At 29.7% G+C, this 21,377-nt stretch overlaps 2 protein-coding genes across 8 annotated transcripts; both read right to left on the bottom strand.

Annotated features, from left to right (window-relative positions):
- Positions 1-3,207: 3,207 nt before the first annotated feature.
- On the bottom strand, positions 3,208-7,775 carry LOC111301403 (UDP-glucuronic acid decarboxylase 6). 7 transcript variants are annotated; one of them, XM_022897029.2, is made up of 13 exons: positions 7,611-7,775; positions 7,047-7,166; positions 6,064-6,150; positions 5,855-5,942; positions 5,249-5,340; positions 5,107-5,171; positions 4,940-5,028; positions 4,586-4,663; positions 4,409-4,502; positions 4,101-4,167; positions 3,942-4,005; positions 3,824-3,864; positions 3,208-3,655 (listed from the first exon to the last, which is right to left on the bottom strand). In XM_022897029.2, exons 2-13 carry the CDS (start codon positions 7,134-7,136, stop codon positions 3,470-3,472), a joined length of 1,041 nt encoding a protein of 346 aa, XP_022752764.1. In that variant the 5' UTR covers positions 7,137-7,166; positions 7,611-7,775; the 3' UTR covers positions 3,208-3,469. The 7 variants fall into 7 exon arrangements, with proteins under 7 accessions (XP_022752764.1, XP_022752761.1, XP_089600970.1 ...); XM_022897026.2 differs by having other exon boundaries at positions 4,586-4,681; positions 7,611-7,748; XM_089744844.1 differs by having other exon boundaries at positions 7,345-7,660.
- Positions 7,776-10,000: 2,225 nt separating this feature from the next.
- On the bottom strand, positions 10,001-13,816 carry LOC111301853 (uncharacterized). The gene is made up of 3 exons (XM_022897862.2): positions 13,171-13,816; positions 11,880-12,047; positions 10,001-11,734 (listed from the first exon to the last, which is right to left on the bottom strand). The coding sequence occupies exons 1-3, from the start codon at positions 13,714-13,716 to the stop codon at positions 10,037-10,039; spliced, it is 2,412 nt and encodes an 803-aa protein (XP_022753597.2). The 5' UTR covers positions 13,717-13,816; the 3' UTR covers positions 10,001-10,036.
- Positions 13,817-21,377: the final 7,561 nt, after the last annotated feature.

The following is a 21,377-nucleotide window of genomic DNA, read 5'->3' as shown; positions in this document are numbered from 1 at the left end:
TTTAGGTAAAAAATTATTTAAGTTTCACATTTAATTTGAATAAAAAATGTATTATATTTATATTATTTTTTTAAAAAATAAGTTTGAAATTAAAACTGAAATAACAGTAAATCAATTATGATGTTTTTTTTTTAACAAAACGTAATAATTAATACTTTTTTTTGGTAATTTCATATATTTTATAACTAGTTATTAGGGTGTTTTTTTTAAACATATAAAATAATTTAATGATATATGTATTGTATTTAAAATATGATTATTACGATATTTATCATATAAAAATATTGTAATTGAGTATTTTATAAAAAATAATATAAACATATATTTTATAATTAAATTTTAAAATTTTATACTAAAAAACCCTTTCATTTAACCTCTCGTTGTATTTTCATAATTAAAATGTTAAAAAAAAAAAAAGCCAAGTAATTTAATCCCATCGATAGTGAAAGTTCATCCTACTTTAAGTTGTGCAAATTTTAAATCATTTAACTTAAAATTTTAAATTGAAATTTATAAAATAATTATAAAACAATTTTCCAGATGGACCAAATTAACATAAAGATTTGCATGCAGCCTGAAAACAGAAACCTCTTTTTACCACACATGGGCGGAGCACTTGGCAAAGACCAGAAAAAGGCTGGTGGTGCCTATAGGTGAGGGAGGGCCTATTGCTTTGGGATATTACGGCAATTATGGCGCTTCTTTCAAACGCTGTAATTTAGGTAAATAAAAATTATGATATTTAATTAAAAAAATGTTGTAATAAATATTTTAAATTTAAGTCAATTCTGATATTTTTTTAATTAAATATTTTTAAATTTTAAATGAAAGTAATTACAACATTTTTTAATTAAATATCATAATTAAATATAGTTATTTTTTAAAATTTCACATCAATTATTTATTTTATTATGTAAATGCTGTAATTGGTATAATTTTAATTTTATAAAAATATATAAAATCTTTAGTTCATTTGAAAGTAAATCGTGTTTATTTTTAAAAAAATAATAAATATTTTTTTAATATTATCAAAAATATTATGATAAAAATATATAATTTAACAAATACAAATTTTCACCGATCAAACACAATAATCAAAAAATAAAATACCCTAAAACTCAAACTTTTATTTAAGTATCATAATTTCTCGAATTTCACGTTTTTCTTTAAATTTTAAGATTTTATAAACCGAACATCTTTTTATGATTTTTGGTACTTAAATATTTAATTTAATAATAAATACATATATTTTTCATTAAAAATAAGTTCAATTTCCCCTTTCAATAAATAAATAAATAATAAAATCATCTGCCCTTAGTCTTTTATGTTAAAATTGACAATAAACATCACCTACTCTAAGTAATGATTGGTGTGACCCATTGAGTGGTTTAGGGGGGAAAAAAAGAAAAAAGAAAAAGTAAAGTGTTTGAAATCAGATGACTTATTTCATTTTAATATATTTAAAAAAATTTATTCCATACATTATTAGTATATTTTTAAAAAATTTATAAATAGAATTAATATGGTAATACATGTTTTATTTTTAATTAATTTTTTTAAATATATCTTAAAAATATATATGATCATATTAATTATACTTATTGAGTTAAAAAATTATATTTAACAACATATTTGATAATTTATCTTTTTCAAATAGTATAATTAAGTAAAAATGTTTAATATATAAAGTTTTGACAAAAAGATAAAATCGAGTAGATGTTAACAATTTATAAAAAATAATGATTATTTCTTTGATTAATTGATATGTTATTGAAATTGGTACTTGAAAATTGTAGATTCGAGAGAATTTAAATATTTAATGTTTTTTTTAATCAGGTATATAGTTAGATAAAATGTTTAAAGGTAAATTAAAAATTTATAAAAAATAAGAAAATAAAATGCTTATCTATATTAGGTGATCCAAAAGAATTTTTTTTATTTTATTTTAAACTATACTTCTACTCTATGATTAATATTTTTATATATGGACATAATCATCAAAAAGAAATATTAGAGTTTGAAAACATATAAATCAGAATAATCCAAATGTGAAACATTAATAAATTATCAGTTCTAAAATTTGTATTTCTATTTTATCACCCTTGAATTTGAATTATTTAACATGTTATAATAATAAATGTTTTTATTAAGTTATATGTGACAAAATATAAATTTATTACTTTATTTTTGTGAGTAGACCAAATTTAACGTTAATCTTTCAATTGATGTAACTTTTTATCATTATTTTTTTTATTTTTGCAAGAAATTTATTTTCATACTTCAAATTTTGAAACAATTTGAAAATCCAGTAAAAAAATTATGTTTGCAATTATTTTATAATTAAAAATTTTGAAAAAAATATGATAGGGAAAAAAAAAAAAAAAGCCCAGACCAATTGAAAAAGTCTGATGTGTTATTAAATGTGGGAAAACTTGTTTAAAAAGAAAAAAATTTTTCAAATTTTGTGACATTATATTTAATAAAAACTTATGCATGAATTTATTTTATTAAAATAAATATTATAATTACAAAAATTAATTAGCATTATTCACATAATTGTATCCAAATCTTCAAAAAAGTGATGACATATAAAATACAAATATCCAACATTCATTTTCATAAGAAAAAAAATAATAAAATGAAGTAATTAAGTGTTAAATAGTATGTATTAATATAAATATCCAACTTTCATTTCATAAGAAAATTAAAAGATCAAATAAAGTAATTAAGAGAAAATTTATAAAATATGTTAAATAGTATAATATTAAGAGGTGGAATCAATTTACACATTATTATTATTATTTTGCATATATATTTTTTATTTTTTACTTGTCCCACATCTTTTAAATTTATTTAAATCAATTATTAAAAGATATAAAATTAAAAAATAATTACACTGTGTAAGTTGATATTTCTTCTAATATCAATACGTTAAATCTAATTTATATATTCCAAGATTTTTTTTATTACTATATTTTTTATTATTAATTGTATATATAATTAGTTCTTTTATATTGGGATTTTTAAAAAAAATCCTTTATTATATTCCCTTTTGATTTATTATATATTCGGTAAAAAAAATTTTCAAAAGAAACTTGAACAAGTAAAGTATGGTGAAGCAAAAATGTTAAAAAAATTGAATCTTGAATACTAATATTATAATTATACATGTTATTAATTTCTTCAAGAGAGAGTTTGTCAAGAAAGTAGAACAGATAATCACCATAGTTTATTAATTGCTGTAGCAAACAAAATTCACGGTAACAAGATCATCTATGTTTCTGTAAGGACTGCTAAAATTAAAGTAGTTTCACAAATTCTCACATTCTGTGGTTATGTTTTATTTTCTGTTACGATATAATAAAGAACAAGATGAGGCATTGGAGAAATATATTCTCAGTTACCCACCACAAGCATTGAATCTGCCATAGAAAATTTCACCCTCTTGCGTAATTCATGAATAGTTTTTTCACTTCTTTTTGGAGACTCCTAGCCTCAATCGGAAATCCTCCTCCATGAATGGAAGACCATCCCGCAACTTGACTTTCGGCTCCCATCCTAGCAATTCTTTCGCCTTTGTGATGTCAGGTTTTCTCTGTCTCGGATCATCTGGAGTGTTCTCCACCATCTTTATCTCTACATCAGGATTAATGAGCTGCAACGATGCACCACGAAACAGAAGCTAGGTCAATGTCAAACAACATCTGACAAAAGGCTGGTAAGTCTTAACTTCTCAATGATCAAAATAAATCGAGCTAGTTTGAAGTATTTAATGATGTACACATACAGGACGGAACCAAAGTAGTGAAAATATGGAACTTACCTCCTTGACTGTTTCAGCAAGCTCAAGCATGGTAAATTCACCTAAAAGCGTACAAAAAGCATCTAATCAGTAAGTGCATCATAATGTCCATACAGTCACATAAAAGTTTTAGGATAACCTGGGTTCCCAATGTTAATTGGACCAGTGTTCTCCCCCTCCATGAGACGAATAAGGCCATCAACCTAAACATTTTTACAGATGTTACACTTCATTTTGTTACGATAGAGGGCTATCGGAAGGAATTAAAGCTAGTCAAAATTTTACACGTGTAGCATACCATGTCGGAGACATAACAGAAACTGCGAGTTTGTGTGCCAGGTTTTTGAACTGTCAGTGGTTCACCACTACAAAGTGCAAAAGAGATGTAATATGCGAGATGATACTAGCTCAGTGGAGAAACAAGAGGGAAAAAGAGTTGTTCTAATAGACTAAATTGTAACAGAATTTAGGAAACAACTGTCTTGTCATTCTACAATTAAATCAGTAATTGATAAGTGAATGGTGGTCTTGTTGGCAACAAACCTAAGAAAAAAAGGAGCAGAAATATGCTAATAACAATACAACACATTAAAACACAATACTTACCGCAGTGCTTGAGCTATGAAATTGCTGACAACACGCCCATCATCGATGTTCATGCGTGGACCATATGTGTTGAAGATTCTAGCAATGCGTATCTCTATGGTAAAGGATAAAAAGGACAATGTTAAGTATTAATAAAATAACAAGATGACTTCATTTATGCATACCAAGAAATTTCACCTATCCCATGCTGCCTATGGTAATCAAACATTAGGGTCTCAGCCACACGCTTCCCTTCATCATAGCAGCTCCGAACCCCTACAACAAATAGGAGGCCTAATGTTGCCATAAAATTATACATTCACTGGCCATTGCATCTCCTAGGTTAAATTCTACATTACACAGTATTGGCTAATAGCATATTTATACCAAATTGTAAACAGGTTTGAAAGATTTGAAAATAAATGAAATATCATAATGGCAAGAATGTATCTTCTAATGAAAGTAGTCTGTCTTCCACAAGTACAAAAGTTTCAATCATTACTAACTGCTCAAAGAGCATAAACGGTTCAAACTTCAATAGAGGAAACTCACCGATTGGGTTAACATTACCCCAGTATGATTCAGGTTGTGGATGGATAAGAGGATCTCCATATACCTCTGAAGTTGACGTGAGCAAGATCCTGTTCCACAAAATCCCAATTGAGTAGAGCCAGCAGAGAAGGAAATATAAATAAATTGATAAGAAACACATCCCTAACCTTGCTCCCACTCGCTTGGCAAGTCCCAGCATGTTCAGCGTACCAATGACATTTGTCTTTATTGTCTATCGAAATATAAAGTAAAAATCAAGGAACCGGTCAAAAATATTTCAGAAAGCATTGCAGAAACACCAACACCCACCTTCACAGGATTGTATTTGTAGAAAATTGGAGAAGCTGGGCATGCAAGGTGGTAAATTTGATCAACCTCAACCAACAATGGCTCGGTAACATCTGCAAAGATGAAAAAGAGATACAGATTCAATTACCAGAATAAATTTTATATCAACCAATGTAACAAAATATAGTCCTTTACAATCTCATATCTCCATTAGTGATATGAAGCTTTTGTGCTCACAATCCATTTCCATTTTAAGCATTTTGTGTTGCTGTACAATGCAGTAGACAGCAAAGTGAAGCCATGACTCAAAAATTTCATATAAATGCCAAATTTCTGAAAATTAATTTTCCTAATATAGTGATACTATCTTCACAACAGTCAGTTCAAGTTTACAGCACAGACGGATCAATACACAGGATACAACAGCCAACATGGTTTATATAGAGCAGCAACACTACGTTTGACTCATGCTGACCGATTCTAATTGACCACAAAAAGGATAAGGAAAAATATATATTACAATACAAGAAAAAGGATTATAGTAAGTACACATCCACTAGACGTTTATGGCAATGAAAAAGAGAACTTTTGGTATCCAGAAAAATGGGCTAAAGGATAAGAACTTACCATGACGAATAAGCTCAAATCTAGGATGACCAATCCACTTTCTAAGATTGTCCTTTGATCCAGTGAAGTAGTTATCCACAACAATCACCTGAGCATGAAGGTATTAGATACATATAATGGTATAATAAACAATAATCTTAGTAAAATGGGTCTGTATTCATTTATAAATAAGGAAACAGAGCTCGGATGTGATAAGAAAATCTACCAACCTCATTTTTCTCATTTTCCATCAATTTGTCCACTAAGTGAGAACCAATAAAACCAGCTCCTCCAGTAACCAAAATCCTCATGTTGGACTGTTGTAAATGGTTAAAAAAAAAATTAGAGATATAAATAATAAGTACACGAAGAAACAAGTTAAAATGTAATCAAACTTATCAATAAAAACTTCATGTAAGAAATAGGGGAGAGTTCAAACAATCTCCAAAACATATAGAAATAAGATAGCTAAGGGAGGAAGAATACTGCAATCCTTGATCCATCAAGGACATAAAGATAAAAAAAGCAATTAGATAAACAAGACCTCTGACAAATCTAAACTGAATATTTAACCATAATAAGGATCTACAATCCAGGAACTACCTGTTCACGAGGGACAACAATGTTGCGAATCATTTTGAAACAATCTTAAGAATGATTTTGAATGAATCTGGTTGAATTACTTTCAAAGAATTATTTATTGTTATATTGCTCTCAATTATCTCTTGGCCATTTATTTTGAAAAGACTGAAAATTACACATTAACATATCAAGGAACAAGAGGTCACTTTTCGAACATGGCCTGCCAACACGTTTCTCAAACATTTCCAAGATTAGCAAACAGTGAACAGATTCACTACCAAATGAGAATGTTAACACACAATTAAACAGATTTGATAAACTTTGTACAGAAGCTAAGAGTACTGTCACCAACTGTTCACACGCATTTTTCTCTTCTTTATGAGATAGTATTTATATCTCATGTACTGCCGCACCATTGTCTGCCCCACTTGAAACTACTCTAAATAAACCATTTTTTTCTTAAGCCATAAGCAAAGGCTAATTCCCACAGAAAAGCAACGACCCAGATGCAGAAAACATCACAATCACTTACTATCAATTAACAAAAAGAAAGAGAAAGCTGCATAACATGATAAAGAATATAAACTGATACAAACCCTTTAGTATTAAAGAAAAAGCAAAAAACAAAAACCTGAAAGAACTTGGAAAAGCGCAATGGAGATGGCAAAGGTGGTGGCTTTGAGGTTGTTTGTTGTTCCCCATTTGATGAATTTGCCGCCATTGCTCAGATCTCGCGTTTTAACTCAAAAACCTGCCAAAGAAAGGACCTGATTGAGAAGAAACAAAACAAAGCGCAACTGAAAGACAAAACACTGGTCATGGTTTTGAGAAAAAAGGATTGATTTTGAGATCGGAAATTGTAATAAGAGGACCTGATTGAGAATTTCAAGAATCAGACAAAACCGAAGTGAAGTTGATCTCTTACTTACACAAAAAACCTGGGATCAGAAAGCCTTATTTATAGTCTCAAAAATGGTTCTAAAAATCGAAACTTCTTCCACCAAATAAAATTTTTAAACAAATTAAAAATTTTAAATTGGGGGAGCCTTCTAAATTACGAAAACTGAGAGCTTTTGATGATAGCTCCTCGATAACGATAACAATAATTCAGATCACACCAAACAGAAGTAAAACCCCAAACATTTTCCCAAAAAAAAAAATCAACTTTTGATTATTTATTTGCGATCTTAATTACCTAAACAAACGCGGGGTTTTAATGAAGGGCTTTTGGTTTTGTTTGGGAATGAGAGAATCGAGATTAGGAATGGTTAAAAGTAATATATCTGCTTAAGGAAGTCAATTTAAGTGTGTTTAAGGGCGACAATTAAGGGAGATTTTGCTTTATTAATGGCAGATGTTTCGCTTTTTTTTTACATGAGCTCTCTTTAAGCGTAGTAGCTTACGTGTCTGGTTCTGCCAGGTGTAAAAAATTTATGTGGGCCCTGTAATTAGTTGAGAATTAGTGATGATTTGGATTTCGGTGTAGTTAAGTTAATGGTATTATTAATTAAGTTTAAATATTAATTTTAATGAAATTATAAATTTTTTTCATAATTTTTTAATCGTAAGTACAACAACATTTATTATCATTTTTAATCTTTTTAAAATCAAATTTATTATTAATCCAAATAATCTTTACAGTTAGATCTATTCATGATTTGTATCACCCATCTGATTCGCATATCTGATTCGATTTGGATTGAGGGTTGATTAGGTTTGATCTGAGTATCTCATGAATACTTCTAATTGTAACTATAGATCTAACATTTGAGTTAGAACTTAGAATATAGGATTATATGTATTTCTCCCGGCATTACAGTACACCTCATTGCCCTTTGAAATAATGAATAGAGATAGCTTGAAAAGCAGGCTTGTGACGACAACGAATCTGGGTCATCGCCCGTTTAAGTATTTGGTGGTTGGCTGCAGCTAGTTGGAGGCAGATCTAAGTCTTGACCATTAGAATTTTAAGAAAACATGAGAACTAGAATCATCATCAAGTGGCTGTAGGTTAGTGGTAAGAATTCCACGTGGAGACCTGGGCTCGAATCCCAGCAGCCACAGCAGTAGGCTTTTTCCTTTAAAGATTTGGATTTTTATTTTCTAATGTATCTGCCCCATAAGCCCATTCCTATTCTATTACGTCTTTAAATTTTTTGATTTTATGGTAAGAGGTTAATATTTATTATTTTTTTACGAAATTTTTGCTTTCTTTAATTTTAATTATAAAAAATAATTATAATTTTTTAATTTTTATATTGTTAATAATATCTATACTTTTTTACAAATCTAATGATACCATATTATATATTTTTAGTATTTTGGTTTTTTTTTTTATCTCTAATATCATTATTTGTCTATCATAATTGTTTTTTTTATTTCATCAAATTCCAATAATTAAAATTTATTTTTAAAAAATAATTATTAAAACAATACAATTACAAATTTCGTTATTTTAAATTGATATATTTCAAAATACTAACATTCCAAAATTTTTCACTAAAAACATCATTAACTCAATTTGTTTCTGTTTTGGATTATGTTCATTGAACATTCTTCAATGTATCATTATCCATCCACATCATTTTCCACCACCATTATTATAGAAGAATGGGTTTTTAGTATTTCTTTTTTTTCAAGCAACATTTGTCCAATCTGTCATTAAGAAAAATAGCGACATTATTAAAAAAGATCATTAAATCTTCCAAAAACAGTGCAAAGTTGTTTATATATAGTAGGGTTAAAATCAACGATTTGTGTTATATTTTATTATTAAACGTTAAATCTTAATTTAGTGCTTTACAGTAGCCTTAGAAAAAATCCGATGTTATTCGATAATCACTTTCCGCCCATTTCCTCGAGGATCATATACATACGACAACTTTGTGGAATACTAGAAATTTTAGCGAATCAAAAGAACTAAGTAAGTCATCTAAATCACTTTAAACCTCGACAAACCAAACCATTTCAAATTCTTAATAATTAAACCACTTATCTTTTTTAGCATGCATTTGTATTCCACTTTTAATAAAGTTTATGACAAGTCCATTGATGGATTCTTTTTTTTTTTCTCTTTTCCTAATGATATTGTAGGTGATATGAAATAAATCCATCATCAATGTATGATTCGTTTGAGTTACAAAATAATTTTTTATAAATTCGTTAAATTTAATATAAATAAATTTTTTTTGAAATGAATCGGAAACTCAAAACCCTCACCCTAACCCTTGTAAAGTGGAAAATTTTGTGTATCGGAGTTTGTTCTTATTATATAGATATTTCTTTTTTTCAGATTTGTTTTTTCAAAATTTTTGACTCATCATCCATAATGAAATTGAATAGGCAAAAAATCACCTTTGAGAATTTAAGTTGTGTCTATTTATATTATATTTGTATTGCTTCAATTAATATTTCAATTTAAGCTAGAGCTTATATTGATAATTAAATGAGTATGAAAATATTAATGCAGCATGGACTCGCCAAGCTAATACTACCATAACTCTAGAAGTAACTATTAATTTTTGTATTATATATTCCATCTATCATTCTTTTTTGAAGATGTTTTAGAAATTGGTAACTTTTTTTTTTGGATTAAATTATCTATTTCTCATGATACAACAATTAACTGTATATAACATGTATTTTACATGAGATTTCATGCAAGTTAACAAGGCTTGAAGGATTCTCCCACTGAACAAGTTCCCTTATTCCCTCCTCAATCTGTCTGGTTTCTCTTATTAAACTTTTCATGCAATACCCCAGGGCACTCAAACTTAAAAGTATCTGGCTCTTAATCTCCTTTTCACCTTCAATGCCATGGATAATATCAACAACTTCTTTCGAATGTTGAAGAAATGAATTCAAAATCTTGTCCATCTCATCATCTTCATTGTCTGAACCAGAAAACCTAAAAAAATTCGGACATGGTGATTTTCCCATCTCAAGATCATGAGAAATGTTGTTCTTTTCAAGTTCCTTGTCAAGTATTGGGAGTGATTTGATCAACGATATCTTCCCAAGGTATTTTATTAAAGATCCAACTGAGTCATTGAAGAGTTTAAGGTCACCTTCTAGTCTATTTACAGTTTCCTTCCAAGAAGTTTGAAGTTTTTGTGACTCTTGTTCGAGAAATCCTATTGCATGAGCACCAAAAAGCAAGAGATCCACCATTTTTGACAGAGACTCCAAAAGCTTACCATAGGAAGCATTATGAAAAGGCAAAAACCAGAAATTGGGCTCCACCTCAGCTTCTCCAATGAATTTTCCTAGCTGATTTACATGAATTTTCAACTTCTTTTGATTCTCTACCAGGCTGGCTTCGCTGACTTGGAGAGACACGGAGCCAATACATACATGCAACGTCTCCAAACTTTTAGAGAGCTCAATTTTAGCCAAAGTTGAAGCTCTTGTGGGTTGGAAAAGAATGTCTACCACAATTGAACAAGATAATCCAATGAATGTTTCAATGATTCTTGCTATGGCGAATTCACTTGGGGGACCAAAATTTTTCCTTCCCAATATCAGTACGGCACCAATGACAGCAGATATTCCACCAGCCTGACCATACATCTTGCTTTGCCTTAGGAAACTTGTAAAGAGGAACCAAGGAATCAGAGACAAAAACCTGATTGGCAAGAACCTTTCAAAAAGGAAGCAACCTATAACTCCATATACAGTCCCCAAAACTGTCCCCTGTGCTTTAATGTTTGCAACTTTAAATGTCGCCTCTCTTGCTGCGGCAAAGCTGATAGCAACCGGGAGTCCTGACCAGTAACCATCGGGCTTACTGTATATCAACCCAAATAGAGCTGCAAATCCTAATGAAAGTGAGAACTTGAAAGCTGCCATGACCCTTTTGCTCTTAAGGCCGCAGCTGTTCCAAACCTCTTTGAAGGAGAACCTATTTCCATTTTTCTGAACGGGATTTTTAGTCGTTGGTTTCGGCAACGGCTTACTATGAAGGAGTTTCATACAAAATAAGAAGAAAAAAGAGGGTAAATCCTGGTGGGTTGGTGGGATTTTCTGAAGCGTTTGGAGGAACTTCAGAATGTCTTCAGCATTTGATTCCGGAACAGTTAAGGAATCACCAGGCAAGAAACTCTTAGCCTGTTTTATGGTTGAGCTAATCTGGTCTCCCAGCCTAAGCAGGCCTTTTTTGATATCTCCATCCAACATTAATCTCCCCGGAAATGAATGAGTACTCTCCAAAGCAATTTCCATTCCTCTTAAAGCCATCTCTATATCTTGCAATTTCTCCCCTGAGTTCATGTAATAGGGTCTCAAAAACTTGAAAGGAAGTTTCTCCCATTTCACGCTTCCCTATTCAAAAAAACAAAAGAAAATGAGTAACTTCGCTTCATCCACATTAAATATATTCGACAAGTCAATAAAAAACGAAAAAGAAAAGAAAACAGAAAGCCTATCCAAACGGCTGTAATGTCAAAATTATACAGACGGGTCTTACTTGGAAGCGTTTAATACTTTGAAGAAGTTTGGTTGCATCTGCGCTCAAAAGCTTAGCTTGGGAAATGGAAGCAGATGCCGCTGCTTTGTCTTCAGCGCAAAGTGCCTTCACGAAAAACTTTAGCCTCTCTGAACTGTTCTCCGCCAGAAGCTTGCAGTTTTTCTTCGCCTTTATAAACATAACGACGAAATTAATTCTCTCAAAATCAATACACTGGCTAGTCAGACTTTTTTTTTTTTTTAGTTCGCATTAACAAAAAAAAATGAAAGAGGAATTTTTTTAATTAAAAATAAATTTATATTTAATTCACCATCAATTTATAGATTTTATATGTTGGTAGTAAATCATATGACAAATATAACTTTTTATAAACTCTTAAAATACATACATAAAAATTTAAATAAAATTTTTTTAATATCATATAATTCACTATTAGTTAATATAACTATATATTTATTGTATATGAAAACTCTTTTCGATTTAAATTGTTTGAGTGGTATTGATTTTTATAAAATTTTAAAAAAAAATTGATTTTAATATATTTAATATTAAAATTAATTTCTTTTATAAAATTAATGTTTCGTTATTTTTAATATCAAAAAATAAAAAATCATAAAAATAATTTTAAAATATAAAAAATAAAAAATTTAGATGTAAAAAAAAAACATAATTTTAGAATATCCAAAAAATATATAAAAAAAATGGGATAAGGAGTATAATGGTATTAAAAAATTAAAAGTAGAAAAGACAAGAAAAATAGTTACATAGTACTTGTGCCTAGTGGCCACCATTGACTTCCAAGATGTCAGCAAATGGAGCGCTGCTGTCATTATTTCAAGACTTTGTAATGGATTTTAGGATTTACTTTGGCTACGGCATTAATGTACTAAATCCTTACCTGATTCTGTCTTCTATCTTTTGCAATCATCCAAACTTATGCTAAAAAAAACCTAATTCTTTAGGAAAATTTCCAATACATCCGATTAAAAAACTTTATAATTTAGATTTATACATCTGATTTTTTTAATTTAAAAATGAAAGTCTTTTACTATAATTTTTGTTCGTCGCCTAAGATACAAAAGATACCTACCATAAAAAAAAAACATTAATAAAACGTCACTAAAAAAACTTAAAACTACGTAGTGAAATATGATAAATCCTATCAGATTCTTTTGATCTGTATTATTCAGTCTTCTAAGCTTATGTTAAAGTCGTTGTCTTGTCTTAGATGCAAAGGATTAGAGAGAGATAGAAATGATACTAAGAATCGAAGATGTTTTTGTTCACTAACCTCGCAACAAGCCAAACTTGGGTAGGGAAGCAATAAGGCCAAAACGCTTGCCAACACCCCAACCGCAGTGCTAGCCGCCACATGCACCGGATGCATAATTGGCTCGGTTTGCTCACTATTAATGAAACCGACAACGTAAACTATAACAATTTGGCCCAACGCTATTCGCTTGGCTGTCAAGTGAGTCGACTCGGGCAACACCACTATCAGCCCTCCTAAAGCCACCGCAAGAGCGGTGGTTCCGTTCGTAAGTTTGTCTGGTCCTATCAACCATAGGCTCAACATGGCAGGTCCCAGGCTCTGGACGGAAGCGTAGAGCGCCAGCCAGCAACCATGTAGCGTGTCACCCAACGTGGCGTCTGTCACGACAAGGATGGCAGTCACGTAGGAAAATGCTGGGAATGCTACTTGGCGTTGGAGGGTAGCTGGTCCGTACAAGGTGATGGCTCCTACTATGGTGCATGCTAGGGCGGTGCGGAAGGAGGAGGCTAGGCAGGTGCGCCACACGACTCTGGCTCGGTTCGGTTGCTGGGGTGCAGTTGGCATTGTGAGAAGTTGGAGGGAATGAAAGACAAAGAAGAAACAAGAAAGCTTAGGATTTTCTTCTTTGTTTGAGCGAACGAGGCTTTGGTACGGTGGGGTTTGAGAGCAGGTGTTCGACAGGGGGTTTTTGTAAAGAGAGGAGATTTACATGTGGAAATTGGGCCACGTGGACGGCAATTTGGGGCCCACGTGTGCTTAATGCTTGATAGAGCCATTTAAAAGTTGAATCGCAAGATTTTGTAATAAATAATGCTGGGATTTTCAAAGAGAATATATGGTCGGGAAATTATGAAGGAAACTTTGGCAATTGCAGATTTTAAGTAAATTTTAATCGAACAATACTTAGAATAAATATTTTATATGAAGTTGGTGAAATATTTATTACAATAATTTAATAAAAATCTAAATTACTAGATTAATATAGTTTAATGGTATAATCAATAATATGTAAAAGAATTATTGAAAATATTATTTATAATTTAAATTTGATTAGTATTTATTAATTATTAAAATTTTATATTTTTAAAAAATATATCAAATTTTATTTTTTAAAATTTTGTGACATTTTAATATATTGATTTAAATTTATATTTAAATTATAATTTAATTTTTTTATTTAAAAAAATTCACAAATTATACATAAAAAATTAATTTAAACAAATTCGAGCTTATAGATTATTACAAATTAATTTCAAAAAACTTTTTTCCATATTTATTTTTTAAAAAATTACATACTTGCTATAGCAACACACAGAGACTTTAGCTTATAAAGTGGTGGAAGCCCACAAATAAGGAAATTAAAATTCTAACATATATACCAACCCACAAGTTGAAGGGATAGACAATTTGTAAGGCTTCTCAAACTCATCTTCAACCTTACTTATATGTTTATATAGAAAAAATTCCAATGTGATTAAAGCAGCAAATTGGCTATCCCGAGTATATTTATATGGCTTAGAATATTAAAAAAAAAAAAATGAAAGTGAATTTCAATATTTGAACCATAATTTTTCCTTGAAATACTTAACAATTGTTATATTAAACTCTAAGGTTAAGTTTGGATTTCATCGTACTTTCAATATGATGTGATTGATTTTGTTACATTATTAATTAAATTTAAATATTAATTTCAGTGAAATTCATTTAAAATAAATTTATTATTGATTTTTTTTTAATCGTAGTAATAGTCACTTTTATTATTGTTTTTAATTTCACTAAAATTAATCTTACTATCAATCCAAATAAAGTTTAATTATAGTTTAAGTTGTGGACAAAATCATCTTGTATACAAAGACGATGGCTCTGTTCAAGTTGGAACTAACAAAATATTACTAAAATTGTTTGAAAATGAAAAGGATTAAGGATGAAGAAAATTGTTAATATGATAATTAGGTTTCATAATCACTTTTGATTATAAAACTTAAATATGTTATGAAATCTAACCATTGTATTAATAATTTTTCCTTTCTTACTCATTTTCATTATTTTTAAAGGGTTGAGCTCTTTTCATTAATCATTCTCTATTTGTTACTTTTTTTAATAGATTCATTACTATTATTTATATTTATGGGATTTATCTATGAATAATTTATGGAAATCATACTCGTGAATAATAATTAAAGCTGTATTGAAATTTAAAATTTAATTCAATTAATTCATATAATTATTTTAAAAAATAATATTTAATAAATTTAAAATTTAAATTTTTATCCCATGTAATCTATCTCTTGATCTTCCGGTTACAACCATGAAAAACTCATCATGTTAATTAGTTTAACAAATTAATTGTTTGTATTTCCATCGTTGGTTTCTATGCGAATTCTAAAAATGATCAAAGCAGATTTTCTGAATTACCTTTTTTTTATTTGTTTTCTATTTTCCTCAAGCACGAGCAGATTGGGATTATATCAACCGGATCAATTAGATATTATTAAAACAAATTGGTTTGATACTTTGATTTGAGCAAATCATGGCTATATGATCCGCATGAGATAAGGAAACAACATTCGTAAGCTGCGTTGGATATATAATGGATAATCAATAATAATCAATTATGCAGATCATGATGACTTAAAAAAGGGAAAGCTTTTCTTCTCTTCGGAAACTATTCTTCTTGTGCATGTCTGTAGCACTTGGGATATCATCATTATCCTCCATTGTTATCAATTTTCTTTGCATCAAGGCAATTGATAAAATAATAAATAGTATATCAAAACCGATTAAATTAAAAAACTTGATTGAGACCGAATGGATTAAATCAGTTTGATTTTTTTTATTTTGGGATATATTTCGATCAGTTTGATTTTATCTTAAAATTAAATCAATTAAATTATTTTTATGATTTTTACAACTGACCATTTGTTCAACCCTAATTATTAATTAGCTAGATTCAAAACCTTACATTTCTAGTTACAGCAAAACAACTTTAACAAAAGTTGTCAAGTGGTTGGGGTATTTTTGAGTTTAGAAAATAAATTAGTCTTTTATCTTATTAAGAACTATCAGTAATATTTAAACCGATCTGACATGATCAATCTGACATGTAAAATATTATGTTAATTCGATCAGATTACTATCCTACCTCACAAATCCCTCAACTTCCATCCATAAATAAAACCATCCAAATGTTATCCATTTAATCTATTTTTTTTATTTTCTTATTTTTTTTCCTTTGATTTTTTTTATTTTGACTTTTGATTTGAACGTCAAGTGCAAACATAAAAAACACCCCTTAATTTTACTCTTAATCACTCTTTTTCTCTTTCGTGATTTTAAGATTCTGACCCTTAATTCGAAACTCGACACTAACACCAACTTATCTCAAACACATGAAAAAAAAGATTTAAAAAAAAATTCAGGAAACCTAATAAAAAATACCAAGAAAATAAAAACATTATAGGAAGTACCGGAAATAAATAATTATATTATTGATTAGTTATATTGTCATAACGTCTAGATCCGAAGATCTATCGCTAGACATTGACTTTTAGGGAGTTGCCGCCAATCTTTTTTATCTAGGTGCGATTAGTCACCTAAGGAATCTGTCTTTTTAGGGAACGCCTAAGTTTAAGGACCTCTAAAAAAATAGGTTCAGGTCTACTAACTAGAACATGATTCGAGAGTTCGATTACGTGTGAGGAAGGTTATAGCACCCTCACAATGCCCATTAAAAGATGATACCAGCTTAAATTTGTGTTATCCAAAAGCCTTAAAATTTTATCAAGTAATTAATTATTGAAAAATTTTCTCAATTGACTCTAATACTTTTAGCAGAAAATTGAGAAAATTCCCTCACCTTAAGAGTATGCAAGAAAAACTATTATTTCACTTGCAGAGGCTCCGTCGTCGGATTATTTAAAAAAAAATCAAAATCAAAATAAAAATAAAAAGAAAGGAAAGGATGATTATTCTTATATAGGAAAAATTGATACTTTCAACTTTTCCTTCAAAAATATTTTTTTTGAAACTTTGATTTTCAAGGAAAATTGATACTTTCAACTTTTCCTCAAAAATCTTTTTTTGAAAATTTATTTTTAAGGAAAATTGATACTTTCAACTTTTTCTCAAAAATATTTTTTTTTAAAACTTTGATTTCCAAAGAAAATTGATACTTTCAACTTTTTCTCAAAAATATTTTTTTTTTTTGAAAATTTATTTTTAAGGAAAATTGATACTTTCAACTTTTCCCCAAAAATATTTTTTTGATTTTTTTATTTAAAGAAAATAGAACAGAATAAAAGTAAAAATAAAAAAATAAAGAAAAGTAAAACAAAAATAAAAATAAGATAAAGATAAAAAAAGATTAAATAAATCTAATATAATAAATAAAAAAATAAATAAATAAAACAAATAAATAAAGAAATTTTGAAAAAAAAAAAAAAACCTGGAGCGGCTCGGCTCGGCTCAAGGAAGAGAAACAGCTCAGGGGGGCGGCTTGGAGCTCGGCTCGACTCGGCTTGGAGGGGGCAGGCACGAGCCGGTCAGGAAGCGGGTTGACGCTCAGGTCGGGTCGGGTCACGGCAAAACACGCGGATCCTCTGGGTCACTTAAGGTCAAAACGACGTCGTTTTGAGAGGGTATAAAAGGCACTTCTCTCTGTTTTTCGGCAGAACGCTCCTCCCCTCTCTTTCTCTTCTTTCTTTTTCCTTTCCCTTCTCTCTAAAAGGCCGAAGAACTCCGGTTCAAGATTCACCGGATTCCGGATTTTGTCGTCGGAATATGGGTTTTTTCGCTGGAAGTTCGCCGAAAGGTCACCGATTTCTGGAAATATTCGTCGAAAACTGGACAGGTCACCGAAAACTTCAATGTTGGCCGAAATTTTCATCGAAAAATTCAAACTTCGCCTGAAAATTCACCGAAATCTGGAATTTTTCAAAAATTTCCAGAAAAAAAATTGCCAAAAATTCTCAAAAAATTTTTGCTAACTTTCCGAACACTCCTAAACATTTTCTCAGCTTCCAATACGTCTCATTTTCTCTCAAATCAATAGTTTTGCTCACTGTTTGTTCTGTGTCTTGTATCTGTTCCAGGAGGTCCCTTTTATAGGGATTGATCAGGAGTTCCTGATCAATCCCTATTCCTCCTTAGACGGAAATTCAATCTTTGAATCAAATTTGGACTCTTCTGATTGAATTCTCATTCACAATGAGATTCTTTAACTTTCAATCACAGTCATAAAAAAAATAAATACTAATATTAATAAGATAATTGGGAAAAAAATCAGATAAAATTAACAGATAATTTAAAAATAATAATAAAAAATAAAATAAGATAAACCCAAAAATATATTACAAAAAAAAAATAATAATATAATAATAAATATATAACTATATAAATAAAATACATATAAATCTATTTTAAATAAAAAAATAAATAAATACAGATATACATATATTAATACATAATAATAATAAATAATAAAATATATAAAAAAAATATAAGATAAAAATTGAATTGGATCTTATCTATTTGAGTCAGACCCAATTAATCTGAACTTGGACCAATTAAATGTCTACATATATAATAATAATAATAATAATAATAAAGTTAAAGTTGGGTTTCTCTAGCTGGATTTCCACTGACCTTATTCGAGTCGCTGAATTTCTCAAATTTGTGGTCCTTTTAAGACGAGGAAGGGTCAAGTGGGGCATTGCTGAAGTTACTTAAAGCAAAGGTGCTCACCTCTTCGTACATATACTATTTCCATTCCCTCACCCTAAATTACCCTTTTTTATAAAAATCAAACGAGGATAATTTAATTCAGTTATTGATTAAATTAAGAAAAAGAACATATCCATCAAAGTTTTAAAGGTTTTAATTTATTGGGAATAAGTAGCAGCCCCTTTCTGCCACCATGGATGGTGGGATCCGATGTAAGAATGTTATGTACCTTTGTCTCTTCTATACTAGAAAAATTAGTTCCCAAACATCATAATATAATATTGTAATTGTACGGAAATTTATTCGTATTTTTATATGATAAATACGTGTATAAAAATAAATACAGGTATTTTACACACGTAAAAATTTCATTACAAATAATGACATTGATAATTATGACTGGCACATATATCTGAAATGGTTTCATACATGTATAGTCATATCTATGAATATATATGTATATATATATATATATTCATAGATATATTTAGTAACCGAAAGATATTTTTGAATTTAATTAACTGCATAACAATAGAAACAGATTTTGAGTGAAAATTAATTTAGTGATTTTCCAGTTGTATTTAGGGTTTATCGTAGAGCATGATGTCACTGAAGACCAGAGAAGTTTATCTGTAACTTGTTATTTTGAACAAAATAAGATAGAGATATTGGAAGATGATCTGAGTGGGTGGATCAAGCTGTGTTCAAGAAGTATAGCACCTGCCTGTCTGGTATTGATATTAGTTTTGGACTTTGGTCGTCTGTCATTTTCCTGCAGCAAAAATGCAGGGAAACTGGGATGTCTATACTTTTCATTGCCTGTTTAGTGTAGTGTTGTTGTCTCGCTTTCATTGATTGTGATAATATGGTTCTTTCATAAGTGACGCCCTTTCTCCCTTCCTAACTAGTATAAAATAAAACAGCTTCCAAAGAAGAAAGATGAAATCATATGATTCACTAACAATGTATAAAATCTATACAATGATGGTTTATTAAAGTTAATTTTAACACCAAACAGTGGTATACATTAATACTCGTTTCTCCGTTTCTAATCAAGAGAATTCTCCAAATTAGCTTTAGTCCTCTCCTTCAACATCAAAGGTCATTCTCTGATTCGTTTTCTTCTTCGTTGACAGTTAAAACTATATATGGTAACAAGGGACCAAAATCGAAGTACCCTGTAAGCCTGTAACTGTTATCTTCTTTCCAGATGATACTTTTCCAACAACATATGCCAAAATGAACAAGAAGGCAATAATATCAGAAAGACATATGGAGAAGGGATTGTGGTAGAGTCGAGCCTGGTCTGTCTTTATCAAGGCACCGTGGCCCGAACGATTTTCATCAAACAGGCAACAGCACTATGAAGTGGTGGGTAATTGTTAGAACTGCTTGATTGGTTAGATTGTCTCGCACCAACCCACTAGGCCACTCCAATCCCATAAATCATTTACAACAATAAGACCATTAGTGTCACAGCAATTCCTTTTTCTGTCACAACTCAACAGTTTCGAGCTCCCCACAACCGCACCAAGCACCAGTCACCAAAATTTATATACTTGATCGTTTACTTTGTGAGTCACCAACCCCCATTACCATGCAAGAATTACTATATCAGATATATTTCTTTATCACTACCATGAAGGTTCTGAAAGGGTAAATTGGCATGAGTGAATAACACCTTCAATGAGTATCTAAATTGATTATTTATAATATTGGATGGGATTCATCGTCATGTACAACAACTTTTGGTTTAATATACTCATTAAAATCAATAGTAATGTTAAGATATAATAAGCTTGTAATCTAACTACCATGAATCTTCAAGCAAAAGCTGGTGAAGCTGAAAAAGAAAGAGCCAAAACAAATGGAATGAGTTTGGTAGCATTTTCCTTTCCAAAAAGCAGGTGTTGCTACATTTTCTGAATTTGTGATGCTAAATATGGGAATCTATCAAACCCCTTCTGTCGCCCACGTCACTTGTTTGTCTTGTCCTTCCTATCTATTAGAAATCCCAAAGGTCAAAAAAACGAGGGGTCGCATGCAAAAAAAAAAAAAGTTTCAATTTCAAGGGCAGTAGCAAACGACATTTTTTTTTTAATGAAGCAAAATTTTGAGCCGTTTCTTTCTTACTTTTGAAAATTTTTGAATGTTGCTCAATTTGATAAGGTCGGGATGGTTCCAAATTGATTTGAAAGCATTTCAATTTACATAATGGCTTTTATTGCGTTCTCGGCTTGTTTCCAATTCAGCAGCCACCCAAACTGAAAAATTTCTTCCACTACGCATTTTAGCGCCATCAGTAGCTAGGACAATAAACAAATAGAACATGACAAATAAATATATATTTGTAATTAATTCGTTTATTTTTTGAGATGTTTGAATTAGTTTCGCGTTTGATAAAATAATTTTTTATTCATTTAAATAGTAAAATATTTATATTTAGTTTGTATTCAATTTCATTAAGTTAAATAAATTTATTCATAATTATTAAACAACATATT

This window comes from Durio zibethinus, chromosome 15 (genome assembly GCF_047325235.1).
Source record: "Durio zibethinus cultivar Kanyao isolate XHJ-2024 chromosome 15, ASM4732523v1, whole genome shotgun sequence".
NCBI lineage: Eukaryota > Viridiplantae > Streptophyta > Magnoliopsida > Malvales > Malvaceae > Durio > Durio zibethinus.
Note: the sequence above shows the minus strand (reverse complement) of the source record. Positions and strands in the feature narration are given on the sequence as shown.

Excerpts from the sequence above, each read along its gene's own strand:
- LOC111301403 (XM_022897026.2), bottom strand. The coding sequence starts at position 7,136 with ATGGCGGCAAATTCATCAAATGGGGAACAACAAACAACCTCAAAGCCA. Across the intron at positions 4,168-4,408 it reads TTCATAGCTCAAGCACTGCG|TGGTGAACCACTGACAGTTC; the intron begins GTAAGTATTGTG and ends TGCACTTTGTAG. Across the intron at positions 4,006-4,100 it reads TCTGTTATGTCTCCGACATG|GTTGATGGCCTTATTCGTCT; the intron begins GTATGCTACACG and ends AAAAATGTTTAG.
- LOC111301853 (XM_022897862.2), bottom strand. The coding sequence starts at position 13,716 with ATGCCAACTGCACCCCAGCAACCGAACCGAGCCAGAGTCGTGTGGCGC. Across the intron at positions 12,048-13,170 it reads CAAGTTTGGCTTGTTGCGAG|GCGAAGAAAAACTGCAAGCT; the intron begins GTTAGTGAACAA and ends ATGTTTATAAAG. Across the intron at positions 11,735-11,879 it reads AAAGTATTAAACGCTTCCAA|GGAAGCGTGAAATGGGAGAA; the intron begins GTAAGACCCGTC and ends TTTTTTGAATAG.